Source organism: Mesoplodon mirus (assembly GCF_964341445.2).
Source record: "Mesoplodon mirus genome assembly, chromosome: 4".
Lineage (NCBI taxonomy): Eukaryota > Metazoa > Chordata > Mammalia > Artiodactyla > Ziphiidae > Mesoplodon > Mesoplodon mirus.
The window spans coordinates 50,094,320-50,109,474 of record NC_138979.1 but is presented as its reverse complement, the minus strand read 5'-3'; the positions used below and the strand labels follow the sequence as shown (position 1 = coordinate 50,109,474).

Below are 15,155 nucleotides of genomic sequence, written 5' to 3'. Positions count from 1 at the left end.
TCTTTGGTAAGATGTCAGTTCATGTCTCTTACCCACTGTTATACTGGGTTGTTTGCATTATTCTTATTAACTTGTATGAGGTCTTTATATATTCTTGACACTAACCTTTTACCATCCAATATCTTCCTCAATTTGTAACTTCTTATTTTCTTCTTTAAGAATGATGAGCAACATTTTAAATTTTAAAATAATCAAATCCATCCATGCCTTTTATATCAATAAGAAATCCTCCGCTACCTAAAGGTCTAAAACAGGGGTCCCCCAACCCCCGGGCCACGGACCAGTACTGGTCCATGGCCTGGTAGGAACCAGGCTGCACAGCAGAAGGTGAGCGGCGGGTGAGCGAGCGAAGCTTCATCTGTATTTACAGCCGCTCCGCATCGCTCGCATTACCGCCTGAGCTCCGCCTCCTGTCAGATCAGCGGTGGCATTAGATTCTCATAGGAGCGCGAACCCTACTGTGAACTGCGCATGTGAGGGATCTAGGCTGCGCGCTCCTTATGAGAATCTAATGCCTGATGATCTGAGATGGAGCTGAGGCGGTGATGCTAGCGCTGGGGAGTGGCTGCAAATACAGATTATCGTTAGCAGAGAGGTTTGACTACACAGAGACCATAATAAATCAACTGCTTGTAGACTCATATCAAAACCCTATCAGGGAGTGGCAAGTGAAAACACACTCAGGGCTCCCACTGATTCTGCATTATGGTGAGTCATATAATTATTTCATTATATATTACAATGTAATAATAATAGAGATAGGGACTTCCCTGGTGGCGCAGTGGTTAAGAATCCGCCTGCCAAAGCAGGGGACACGGGTTTGAGCCCTGGTCCGGGAAGATCCCACATGCCACGGAGTAACGAAGCCCGTGCGGAGCAACTAAGCCCGTGGGCCACAACTACTGAGCCGGCGGGCCTAGAGCCTGTGCTCCACAACAAGAGAAGCCACAGCAATGAGAAGCCCACGCACCCCAATGAAGAGTAGCCCCCGCTCGTTGCAACTAGAGAAAGCCTGCACGCATCAAGGAGGACCCAACGCAGCCAAAAATAAATAAATAAATAAATTTATATATATAAAAAAAACCTATTACTGAGTGGTAAGTGACAATTAAGCTGCATCTGGTGGCAGGCTTTACAGTGGCAAGTGAGTTGATGTACTTCAATTGTAAAGCTGCATCTGGTGGCAGGCTTTAAGTCAGAATCCAACACTTATTTTAGTCCACGCGTGGCCCGCCCATTATTTTATTTACCACCTCCATCCACGCCTCTTTCCCACACTGTGCACTTATCTCAGTCACAGTTTTGGTAAGCCCACAAGCTAACCCTAGCCAAAACGAGTAATAAACAAACACTGCTGCAGAGCTTCTTTGAAAAGACCCAGTGATGAGACAGCAGAAGCCTCTAAGACTGCCAACAAAAAGAAAGCTGCATTTAAAAGAAAATACCAAGAGTCCTACTTAAATTATGGGTTCATCACAACAGGGGATTCACATTCTCCAAGCCCGCTTTGTATAATACGTGGCAACTGGCTATCCAACAAAGGCACGAAACCTTCCAAACTGCTTCTCCACATGGAGACCAAGCACCCTGCATTAAAAGACAAGCCTTTGGAGTTTTTCAAAAGACAAAAACATGAACACGAAGAACAGAAGCAATTATTGAAGGTCACCACTTCATCAAATGTGTCTGCACATCATCACTGAGAGCATCATTCTTATTGGCTAACCGCATTGCTAAAGCTAAGAAGCCCTTTACTACTGTTGAAGAGTTGATCCTGCCTGCTGCTAAGGACATTTGTCGTGAACTTTTAGGAGAGGCTGCAGTTCAGAAGGTGGCACGTGTTCCTCTTTCGGCAGCACCATAACTAGACGAACTGATGAAACAGCAGAGGATACTAAAGCACAACTGTTAGAGAGGATTAATGAGTCACGATGGTATGCAATCCAGGTTGACGAGTCTACCAAAGCTGACAACAAGGCAACAATGCTTGTTTTTGTGCGATACATTTTTCAGGAGGATGTGCATGAGGATATGTTATGTGCACTTTTGTTGCCAACCAACACCACAGCTGCAGAACTATTAGAGTCTTTGAATGATTACATATCAGGAAAACTGAATTGGTCATTTTGTGTCAGTATATGCAAAGACAGAGCGGCTGCCGTGACTGGACAGCTTTCTGGTTTCACTACTCAGCTCAAAGAGGTCGCTTCTGAATGTGAGTCTACACACTGTGTCACCCATAGAGAAATGATGGCTAGCCGAAAAATGTCACCCGAACTTAACGTTTTGCAGGATGTGATTAAAATGATCAACCACATTAAAGTACATGTCCTTAACTCACGTCTGTTCGCGCAGCTCTGTGAGGAGATGGACGTAGGGCACAGACGTCTTCTCTTATGCACAGAAGTGAGATGGCTTTCTAAGGGTAGATCACTGGCCAGAGTTTTTGAGTTACGAGAGCCGCTCCAGAGATTTTAGAAAAACAGTCACCAGTGGCAGCACATTTCAGTGACACAGAATGGGTCACAAAACTTGCTTACTTGTGAGAAATATTCAACCTGCTCAGCGAACTCAATCTGTCACTTCAGGGGAGAACCACAACTGTGTTCAAGTTGGCAGATAAAGTGGCTGCATTCAAAGCCAAACTGGAATAATGGGGGCGACGAGTGAACGTTAGGATTTTTGACATGTTTCAAACATTAGCAGAGATTTTGAAAGCGACTGAGCCAGGGCCTTCTTTACCCCAGCTGGTGCATGATCACCTATCTCAGCTTTCAGAAGAGTTTGAGCATTACCTCCCAACCACAAAATACCCCCAAACTGGGAAGGAATGGATCCGCGACCCATTTGTGAATAAGCCAGGTGAAGCGACTTTGTCCATGCCAGAAGAGGATCAACTTCTTGAGACTGCAAATGACGGTGGCCTTAAAAGTATGTCTGAGACAACTTCATATGGTCTGGATTAAGGTGAAAGTGGAATAGCCTGAGATTGCCACAAAAGCACTGAAAAGCCTGCTTCCATTTCCAACATCCTGCAGAGTTTTCTGCAGTGACAGCAACCAAAACAAGATTATGGAGTAGACTAGACATAAGCAACACACTTCGGGTGTCACTGTCTCCCATCATCCCCAGATGGGACCATCTAGTTGCTGGAAAACAAACTCAGGGCTCCCACTGATTCTGCATTATGGTGAGTTGTATAATTATTTCATTATACATTACAATGTAATAATAATAGAAATAAAGTGCACAAGAAATGTAATGTGCTTGAATCATCCCTAAACCGTCCCCCCTCCGCCCCGGTCCGTGGAAAAACTGTCTTCCACAAAACTGGTCCCTGGTGCCAAAAAGGTTGGGGACCGCTGGCCTAAAATATATCCATCTATATACTTCTATTAAAAGTTTTAAGTCTTATGTTTAGCATTTAAGTCCTTTACTCATCTGGAGTGGATTTTGTACCTGGTGTGAGGCAGGAAAAAAAGGATCTTTTTTGATATGGATAATAAATTTTCTAGCTCCATCTACAGAACAATCCCTCCTTTCTCCACTGATCTGCTGTGCCATCTATCACATATACCAAAGTCCCAGGCATGTGTGGTTCGATTTCTGGACTTTCTATCCTATTCCATTGTTCAGTTTCTCTATCCCTAAGCCAACAACATACCATCTTAATTACGGTAGTTTCATAACAGGTCTTGCTATCATCTGGTAGGGCAATTCTCCCCTCCTTGGTCATCTTCAGAAGTGTCCTGGATATTTTTTACTCTTAACCCTGACATAAAAACATTAGGATCATCTTATCAAGTTTCTCTGTAAAACTCTGAATTCTAATTGGAATTCCATTGATTCTAAAAATTAATTTGTGAAAACTGATACTTTTAAAGATATTAAGATTTCCTACCCTTGAATATAATACCCATTTCTATTTACTAATGTTTTCTTATTATTTTTTTCTTTTTTTAAAAATAAATTTATTTATTTATTTTTAGCTGCGTTGGGTCTTTGTTGCTGCACACAGGCTTTCTCTAGTTGCGGTGCGCAGGGGCTACTCTTCATTGCAGTGTGCGGGCTTCTCACTGTGGTGGCTTCTCTTGTTGTGGAGCATGGGCTCTAGGCGTGTGGGCTTCAGTAGTTGTGGCACACAGGTTCAGTAGCTGTGGCGCACGGGCTTAGCTGCTCCACGGCACGTAGGATCTTCCCAGACCAGGGATTGAACCTGTGTCCCCTGCATTGTCAGGCAGATTCTCAACCACTGTGCCACCAGGGAAGCCCCTCTCGTTATTTCTTAATCAAATTTAAAAAAATTTTCAAGAAGTCTTGAATAATTTTTGTTAGATCTATGCATAATTACACATTCTCTGATTTTATTTTAAATGGTATCTTCATTTTAAGTATGTTTTCTAGTTGTTTGCTATTAGTTTACAGTAAGGAAACTGACCTTTGTACATTAATATATATAGCCACCTTGCTAAATTTACATTAACAGATTAAGAGAGAAAAATTATCTGATGATTTGAACAGATGCAAAAAACATTTGAGAAAACTCAATGCAAATTATAAAGATTCTTAGTAAATTTGGAATGTAAGAAAACATACTGAATCTGATTATCATCCCAAAATGGAAAACCTCTGGAGGTATTCTCATTAAAGCTGAAAACCAGATAAAGATGCCCACTACCACAATTTCTACTTAACTGTATTGAAGATTTTAGCCTGTACAAGATGACAAGAAAAAGAGACTAAGGATATGAGGATCAGAAAAGAAGAAATTAAATTGTCATTATTTGTAGATGATATCATTTCTACAGAACGCCCCCCAAATCTACAAATCAGAATCATAAGTGAAATAAAATAATTATTTTGCAATAATTCATTTAATGTCTCTCTCTCCTGCTAGAAAGAATATAAGCTACATTTAAGGAAGAAGGACAACTGACTTTTTCATCACTAAAACCCTAGTGCCTAGCACATTGCCTTGCATGTAGTAGGGGCTCAATAAATATTTGCAAATGAATGACTCTAAGGAATAGTACTACGTACCATGCACTGTACAAGATACATGACATATATTAGTTCATTTACTCCTCACAAGTCATCCCCACTCCACAAATGCTGGTTAAAAACACCACCAAATACAAACCCTTCTTTTTAATTTTGAGTTCACAATTTTTAAGCAAATCATTATTTAAATCGTATTTGGGGAAATCTGAGGTTTTAACATATTACAGAAAGGCATTATTTTCCAATCCAAATAGAAGATTATTGGCTAGAAACTGTCAGGTATCACTACATCAGACCAGTTCACCATCTTTACAAAGCTGTTCAAGGGACAGACTATGTTTGAAGAAGTTACTTGAAAAGGTCTCAGAATGATCCTGAAGCTCATGGCTCACACATTTGCATTAGCTATAGCTTGGCTTTCACATTTTGTCTCACTTGGAAACACAAATACTACTACATAAATTTCCATTAACACAGGAGTGGCTAAATACATTCAAATATGGTACATACATATAGCAGAATACTCTCTATCCAATTAAAAAGTATGCCAGATCTGTGTGCATACTAGAAGGAGGCCCACAGTATATTGTTATGTAGAAACAAGTGGCAGAATAGCATGTAGAATACTTTGTAAAATTAAAATCCCACTGTTAGGTAATTATTACACTGCAAATCATTACATTACTGTAGTGATAAATTATAATTATGTATGAGAAAAGTCTAAAAGGACAGATACCAAACTGTTAACATTAATTACCTCTAAGAAGTAAAACAGAGCTAGGAGCTGGTGAGCCTCCATTCTTCTACTTCATGTATTTCATAGTATTTCTGACTGTTTATCACAAGCATATACCATTTCTGTTCCTTTATAAGTACAAGGGTAGGGTAGGCAGGGGATGCAGGGAGGGACACAGGGTGTGATACCAAAGCCTCCCATCAGGAAATATACACAGTGAAATCAACTGTGGTTTTCTTAGATTAATAACAATGTATTCTCAAATGTTTCAGGAAAAAATTTCTTTTTAAAAGAATAATAGAGTAAGTTACTTGTAATAATGATAGAGTAAGTAAAGTGCTAACAATTGGTAAATCTTGCAAGTTTTCTATAAGTTTAAAATTATTTCAAGTATATATATATATATATATAGATATATATATATATATATAAGAAAAAAGGATAAGCAATATTACTCTCAGCTAGTATTGAATCAAAGACATCATTCTTCTCTTTTCTAGAAACACACTCATAAAAGGCAGCCTCGGAGCTTGAATATAGCTGCGTGTGTGACTCAGCTGCTTTAGTTAAACAAGAATTTGCAGTGAATCTGACCAGTTGTCCTGTTTCATCCTGAAGTATACTATAGATGAACCGATAATGCACTCATTGCAAACTTTCCCTTTTCGCGTCTTTGGGCAGCTGTTATCTCCCAGGTACAGTTCTTGGTTGTGGCCATCAGGTGGCAGAATGACTCTGTCACTTGGCTGTCTGATCAATGATGGCAGGGAGGTGGTCAGAGTCCAGAACAGAGTCCCGAAGGTCTAGCAACAGACATGACTTGGGCACCATGCTTAGGCAGATCTTCTCTTACAGCTTATGAGATGGTGGCATATGGCATTGAAAAGGCAATGACGCACATAATGCCTATGTCATTCACCTTACTTTATCTCTTCACATCGGCATTTTATAATCTTGCAACCTTACATAGGTGAATACAGTACAATAAGATATTTTGAGAGAGACCACATTCACATAACATTCGTTATAGTAAATTGTTATAATTTTCTATTTTATTATTAATTATTGTTAATCTCTTATTTTGCTTACTTTATAAATTAAACTTTATCATAGGGATGTATGTATAGGAAAAAACATAGTATATATAGGGTTCAGTGCTATCCTTTGTTTCAGGCATCCACTGGGAGTCTTGGAATGTACTCCCTTGGGACTGTATCATAATCTAAGCCTCCAACATGGGTGTTATCCATGGCCTAACAAAATATTGGCATTATCAAGAGGTTCCATGATATAAAAACACATCTTACAACTATATCAACTTAAATTCCTAGGTGCCTATCACTGCATAACCACTGATAGAGTGCTTTAGGTTTTGGGGTTTTCTTTGTTTTGCTTTCTGCTAGTTATTAAATTGTAGTGAATGACATTCATAGGAAATATCTCTAGTTCCAGCTTGATCTCTTTCAATCAACAGCAATAAAGCCAATGTAAGTTGAAAAAAAAAGGCAATGACACTTAAAACATTAAGTTGCTCACCTTCCATATTATAATAATTATTATATATATAATTATTGTATGTATACATCATTAAGCCCTTAAGTGCTGGCGATAATTTAATTGAATTAGACTACATAGAAATTTACATCCCAGGACATTGTCAAAAACAGCAGAACATGACATATACACACTACTATATATAAAAGAGATAACCAACAAGGACCTATTATACAGCACAGGGAATTATACTGAATATTTTGTAATAACCTATAAGGAAAAAGAATCTGAAAAAGAATATATATCTATATCTGTATCTATATCTATCTATCTATATCACTGTCTGTACTGTACACCTAAAACTAGCATACTGTAAATCAACTAGTCGTCAATTTTTTAAAAAAGAATTATATTGGGGATACTAGGTTGTGTAAAATACAATAAAAATAATTTAAAAGCATATGTTTGGAAAGAAGAAAAAAAGTAAGCAAAAAAAAAAAAAAAAAAAAGAAACAAAACAGTAGAGCAATCTGCCAGGAATCAGTGGAACCTAAGATTTGGATGTGACACCAACATAGGCAGGCAGCTTTATAAAATATGAGGGGAAGAGATGGTCACAGAGAGCTTTGGTAAAACCACTATCATCACAGACTGACTGTGCAGCATCTGAGGACCAACATCAGTCTTAACATGAGAGGCCTCATAGTGCAGGAGAAACAGACATGACTAAAATAGTCCAGCTAAGTCACTAACCAAACAAACAACAAAAACAAGCCCGAGGGCATCGGTATCCAGGATTGCTACAAAATACTACCTAAAACATCCAGTTTTTTTTTTTTTTTTGGCCATGCCACATGTCATGCAGGATCTTAGTTCCCTGACCAGGGATCAAATCTCTGCCCCCTGCAGTGGAAGAACGAAGTCTTAACCACTGGACTTCCAGGGAAGCCCCAAACATCCAGTTTTTTTTTTTTAAAAACATCTTTATTGGAGTATAATTGCTTTACAATGGTGTGTTAGTTTCTGCTTTATAACAAAGTGACTCAGTTATACATATACCTATGTTCCCATATCTCCTTCCTCTTGCGTCTCCCTCCCTCCCACCTTCCCTATCCCACCCCTCTAGGTGGTCACAAAGCACCGAGCTGATCTCCCTGTGCTATGCGGCTGCTTCCCACTAGCTATCTATTTTACATTTGGTTAGTGTATACATGTCCATGCCACTCTCTCACTTTGTCCCAGCTTACCCTTCCCCGCCCCCGTATCCTCAAGTCCATTCTCTAGTAGGTCTGTGTCTTTATTCCCATCTTGCCCCTAGGTTCTTCATGACCTTTTTTTTTTTTCTTAGATTCCATATATATGTGTTAGCATACGGTATTTGTTTTTCTCTTTCTGACTTACTTCACTCTGTATGACAGTCTCTAGGTCCATACACCTCACTACAAATAACTCAATTTCGTTTCTTTTTATGGCTGAGTAATATTCCATTGTATATATGTGCCACATCTTCTTTATCCATTCATCTGTTGATGGACACTTAGGTTGCTTCCATGTCCTGGATATTGTAAATAGAGCTGCAATGAACATTGTGGTACATGACTCTTTTTGAATTATGGTTTTCTCAGGGTATATGCCCAGTAGTGGGATTGCTGGATCGTATGGTAGTTCTATTTTTAGTTTTTCTGTTTGTTTGTTTGTTTTGCGTTACGCGGGCCTCTCACTGTTGTGGCCTCTCAACAGTGGTTGGGAGTCCACCTGCTGATGCAGGGGACACGGGTTCGTGCCCCAGTCTGGGAAGATCCCACATAGCCGCGGAGCGGCTGGGCCCGTGAGCCATGGCCGCTGAGCCTGCGCGTCCAGAGCCTGTGCTCCGCAACGGGAGAGGCCACAGCAGTGAGAGGCCCGTGTACCACAAAAAAAAAAAAAAAAAAAAAAACAAGCAGACCCAATCAAGAACATAAAAAGAAAACCCTTAGAATGGGGGAAAATTTTTTCAAATTAGATATCTGACAAGAGAATTGTATCTAGACTATATAAAGAACTACTACAACTCAGTAATTAAAAAAAAAACAAAACCTCAATTTGAGAAGGGACAAAGGATCTGAATAAACAGTTCTCCAGAGAAGATATACAGATGACCAATAAGTACATTAAATTATGCTCACCACCTTTAGTTATTAGGGAAATGCAAATCAAAACCACAGTAAGATGCCACTTCACACTCACTAGCTTGGCTATAATCAAAAAGACACATAGGGCTTCCCTGGTGCTGCAGTGGTTGGGAGTCCGCCTGCCGATGCAGGGGACGCGGGTTCGTGCCCCGGTCTGGGAGGATCCCACGTGCCGCGGAGCGGCCTGGCCCGTGAGCCATGGCCGCTGAGCCTGCGTGTCCGGAGCCCATGCTCTGCAATGGGAGAGGCCACGACAGTGAGAGGCCCGCGTACCACAAAAAAAAAAAAAAAAAAAAAAAAAAAAAGACATATAACATGTGTGGAAGAGGATGTGTAGAAACCAGAGACTCATACGCTGCTGCTGGCAACATAAAATGGTGCAGCCACTTTGGAAAACAGTCTGGCTGTTCTGTTCCTCAAAGGGTAAAATACAGAGTTACCATATTACTCAGCAACTATACTCCTAGGTATACACATCCAAGAGAAATGAAAACATATGACCATACAAACTTGTATGTGAATGTTCAAAACAGCATTATTTATAATGGCCAAAAAATTTTAACTTGATGATATCCAATTTATCTATTTTTTTCTTTACACCAGGACTTGCTTACCCTGAGGGAACTTGCACACCTGCCTCAGTACATAGGTACTTCTCCTCTAAGGCTCTGACACCATCCAAACAGACCTCATAGAGGAAAGTGGATGAAGCCACTGAGTCTTGGACAAATGAAGATGATAAGCCAAATAACGGACCAAATGTCTCGTTAGGAACAGGAAAGCTAAACTCTGAGCTCTGCGTTAGGGAGGGGTAGGAAACTCTCTGAGACAGTCCTGTTTAGGGTGTGTTCTGCTTAGTGGGGTAGGGGTGTCTGTCACCTCCATAGAGAATTTGCCTTTACTCTTTCCAGCTGGATCTCCAGGGAGGAATCAGGACCTGTTTCCTATCAATTACTTCACCAGTGGATCCATGAACACTATAAGATAAAACCTGAAATAATATTGCAGCCTAGTAATTTAAGACTATCACTGTAAAAGTTCATACCCTTTCAACACCATGATATAATTAATGCAAGAAAACCAAAACTTTGCCAAGGAATTTTTATTTCACGTGAGTTTGTTTCAACAAAGTCTCATTAGCGTTCCAGGAAAAAGATGAATATAGCCACAAAACAAAGCAAAAGTATGTGGTGCTTCCAACACGTTTTTAAAAATTGTTTCGGAGTAAAAGCATTTGTTACAGAGAAAGAACAAGCTGGGTAGAGAAGTTAGTAAGAAACTGCAGAAGAAAAATGTAAAATTCCTGAAAGTATTCCAAAAGTTTGTAATTAGAACCAGTATTATGAGGATAATTTCACTGCTGCTGCTCCTGAGATAATAATAGGTCCCATTTGCTCTATATTCACTCCATGCCATGCACACACTAAGCCTCTTACATACATCACCTCGCTTAATCTTCATCTGCAACTCAAGTGACTAGGAAAATTTCCAAAGTTCTCCTGAAGTTCCTACTCTTCCTTGTAGCTCTGAAGCTCCTTAACTCCTCACAGTTCTGAGAGGTGTAACAGAGCTGGAGTTTCTTTACAGCTGACCACCACAGAAAAGATTCAAGTTTTCTCAGTCCAATTACAGTGATTTTCCAAATCATTAATTCATCCAAACAAACATTTATTGAGTACCTACTGTTTTCCAGAGACTGTTCTATGCACTGAGGGTACAAAAATAAAAGATGCAGTACCCCACCCCCAGACAACAGAGAGACTCAATAGAAAAGAGAGTGGGGTACCTGGGAAGACTTCCTGGAGGAGGCAACACTTAAGCTGAATTTTAAAGGCTGACTAGAAGTTAGAAAAGAAGGGGAAAAGGCATGCTAGGTACAAGAACAGCATGTGCAAAGGCACAGATATAGGAGAGCATGGCCCATTCAGGGAACAGCAAGCAGTGGATTACTGCTGAAAGGTACGGTGCGAGGGCAGAGAGAGGTAAGGGGGTCAACGGGGTATTTCTCACCAAGGGCCATACTGAGACTGGAGTTCACCCAGATGAGGACAGAAAATCACACAAGAGTAGAACCAGGAGCCCTCTGCTGTGAGACAGATGTTCATCCAGTGGACCCAAATACACAGGCCAAATATTCAGGGCCCTTCATGTGTTGTCTGCACAAATACCCCCTAACATCCCAAAGAGGCCTTGGATCCTGTGGGTCCCCTTTTCCCCCTCCTACCCTTTGCAGGCCACTTTCATTCTTGCCTCAGGATGATTTGAATCTCGTATTATCTCCACAGCTCCTGTGTACACTCGTGCTTGACCCTTAACAGCAAGAGAGGGCAGAAGAGGCCTGCAAATGTTTTAGAGATTGTGCACCTCCAGCAAGCTCCCAGGTGACAGGGACGCTACTGGTCCATGGGGCACCCTTTCAGTAGTGAGTGCCTAGAACAGCACTCTTCCTCCTACCTGAGGGGAAAGATCTCTTTTTCAAATGTACAATCTACCATGGACCAATACTTCCAGAAAATAAAATAAAAATGAATGACAAGAAAAGTGAAATTTTAAAAAGACACACAAACTATACGTCCCAACTGTGTATTATTGGGCTCAGTAAACATAACGTTAACCTAGCAAATTACTCAGGTCAACTGAGCGCTCCCCTCATCGACTCCTGCAGACCCAGCTCCAACTACAGAAGCACAAGAAAGCAGGGGCTGCTCAAAACAAGGTCTAACCGCCACTGCTACATTGTATGGGCAAAGGAGGGGATGTACTAGAAGAAGCAAAGGATTTGCTCTGGGGCTCCATGAATATATTCCCCACTAAAATGGAGTCGATGGAAACTCGCTCCTGATACACAGAGGCGCAAACATCTGACCACCTACCTGGCCACTCGTCCCCGGAGATCTCCCAGGCCGGAGAGCTGCCGCAGCTCCAGAGTCTTTAAGGCAGAATTTGTTCCATAGCTAATGTTGTCCCGGGCACGGATCTGCTCCTGGAGTACCTGAGCAACACACAAAAACACTAACGGGGTCATCCGGGAATTCACATGCTGCCACAGAAGCATTTTACGCTTTTGGCAAAACCAAGAATGTTCAACTCCTTTCAGAAGAGGCTCCTTTGTAAGAGTCACCTGATATACATGGAGAACCAGGGGCTTAGAAGAGAGATCTCAGAGATGACACTTGGACCAAGGCCCTGCATTTACTAGTAGAAACACTGAGACTCAGGTGTCAGGTGACTTGATGGAGGTCCCACTGCAGGAAGAGGCAAAGCTGAGACTAGAAGTCTGGACTCGTGGAGCACAGTTCAGAGGTCTTACCCCGCTCCAGGGTGCTTTTTAAATTTTTTGAATTTTATTTATTTATTTATTCTTTTGCGGTACGCGGGCCTCTCACTGTTGTGGCCTCTCCCGTTGCGGAGCACAGGCTCCGGACGTGCAGGCTCAGCAGCCATGGCTCACGGGCACAGCTGCTCCGCGGCATGTGGGATCTTCCCGGACCGGGGCACGAACCCGTGTCCCCTGCATCGGCAGGCGGACTCTCAACCACTGCGCCACCACGGAAGCCCTCAGCCATTTTTTTTAAATTTCCGATTTGCCTGATGGCAACTTGAGTATCTATTCTCTTTTGCTTTCTTTGTTTTGTTTTTTGTTGTTGTTATTTTAAAAGATGAGTACCAAGTTCCTTTATTTTAACTATTTCTTCCTTAATAATGAAGACATTTTCTTTTCAGTACAGTATTTTCTGTGTCCACGGGTTGTGTGTGAAGTGTTTTCTTTTTTATTGTTTAATTTCAGTTTTGAATTCCTCTTTGGTCTAAGGATATCTAGATATCTAAAGATTACTTAGAATTGTATTTCTTCATTTTCAAGGAGTTTTCTTCCTATCATTTTTACTATTTATTTCTAACTGTACTGGCTTATGATCAAAAATATGATCTGTAATATATTTAATTTTTTGAATGTATTGTGGTTTGCTTTGTGGCACATGACTGATATTTCAAAAGTTTCATGCAAAAAACTATTCAAGGAACAAAAGGTTCAATACTGCATATTAGATTGAGTTTGCTGACTTATTTATTTTTGTCTACTAGATCACTCCAACTATGGAAGAGATGTTATGAATTCTTACACTGTAAGATACTTTCATCAAGGTCTCCTTACATTTTTAATGCTGTTTACTTTACATATTTAGCTGCCATTTTATTTGGACATACAGATTTATGATCAAAGTGGCCATAGCCATTATATAATAACTTTTTATCTCATTTCGTGCTTGTAATATTAAGTTTCATTTTACCTAATATTAACATTGCTACTATATTTTATAAATAATAAAGCAAATATCTGCTTGGTATAACTATACACCAGACACTGTTCTAAGTGCTATAGGCATGGCAACTGGTTTAATTCTCACAAAACGCTATGAAGGAGACACTATTATTATCCCCATTTCACAGGTGGTGAAATCTCTAAGTGATCAAGTAACTTGCCCAAAGCCACAGTCAATACCTGAGGGAGCTGGGATTTGCACCAGGAGCTTGGCTCCACAGTCTGTGCTCTCAATCATGACATTATGCTGCCTTATATTTTCATTCGTCCTTCCATCTCATTCTTTTTTTAAAATTTTATTGAAGTATTGTTGACTTACAATGCTGTGTTAATTTCTTCTGTGCCGCAAAGTGACTCAGCTATACATTATATATATATCTATATATGTATCTATAGATATATTCTTTATCTATAGATATATAGATATATATTCTTTTTCATATTCTTTCCCATTATGGTTTGTCACAGAATATTGAATATAGTTCCCTGTGCTACACAGTAGGACCCTGTTGTTACATCTCACTTTCAATTTACAATTTATGGTGCTTTTTGTTGTTGTTTCCCTTCTCCTTTTCCCTATTTTGACTGGTTTAATCAGGTTACCGTTCATTGCCTTTTCTCCCCCCTTGTTAACTGGGGAATGTTCTGGCCATTGCTAGTCCATGAATGGCTACCTCCCCTTTCCCAACATTTATAACCATGTACGCACCTACTCCAGGCTCTGTCCCTGCACAGCACCCCTCTCCTCCACACGAGACACTTATTTAGCACATTCACACCCACCCTCCTTCATCCTTCAACCCCAGATGATTTATGTGGAAGGATTTTTACTTTTCTCCCCCTCTTGCTTTTCCCCACACCAACTAGGCTTTGCTAAAATAACTCAATACTTCTAGTTGGGATACAATTAGAATTTTGCTTGTAGAATGGCCCTTCTTTTTCAACTATCTTTTTTTTCTTCGTCTTTTTTTAGCACTGTTACCCAGTCCCAGGCATTTATCTATATCCATTTACATGAAATGACAGGTCTTTTTCTAAGGATCACCAATTACCTTTGTGCTTCTCCTTTTCATTTCCCCCTATCTTGGGGTCTCTGTGCATAGTCACTGTGTATTGGTTAGAGTCCTTCCTCTAGCATTTTCCTCAGATCAGGCACTTGGATGAAAGATTCTCTGGATCCCTGCGGTGTCTATTATCTTCCTCCCTGGCTCTGAAGGGTGGGTGATAAACTGAAAGGGTATGAAATTCTTGACCTAAAGGCCTTTTCTCCCAGTGAACTTTGAAGCTGACAGGAAGTCTGATGCTTTTTCCTCTGAAAGCACCTTGGCTCCTTAGGCCTAGATGCTTGTTTTCCATCTTTAGAGTTCAGGATCTTTATCAGGATGTACCTAATTGTGGATTTAAAAAAAAAAAATTTGATTCTACCTAGAAC

The 15,155-nt window shown here is 40.4% G+C and overlaps 1 protein-coding gene across 3 annotated transcripts in view; it reads right to left on the bottom strand.

Moving 5' to 3' along the window:
* FAM81A (family with sequence similarity 81 member A) overlaps positions 1-15,155 on the bottom strand; it is a 129,162-nt gene that overhangs the window by 20,393 nt on the left and 93,614 nt on the right. For all 3 annotated transcript variants that reach the window (XM_082617105.1, XM_082617106.1, XM_082617104.1), the window contains exon 4: positions 12,276-12,394. In XM_082617105.1, the coding sequence (XP_082473231.1) occupies positions 12,276-12,394 (119 nt within the window). The remainder of the gene's footprint in view (positions 1-12,275; positions 12,395-15,155) is intronic.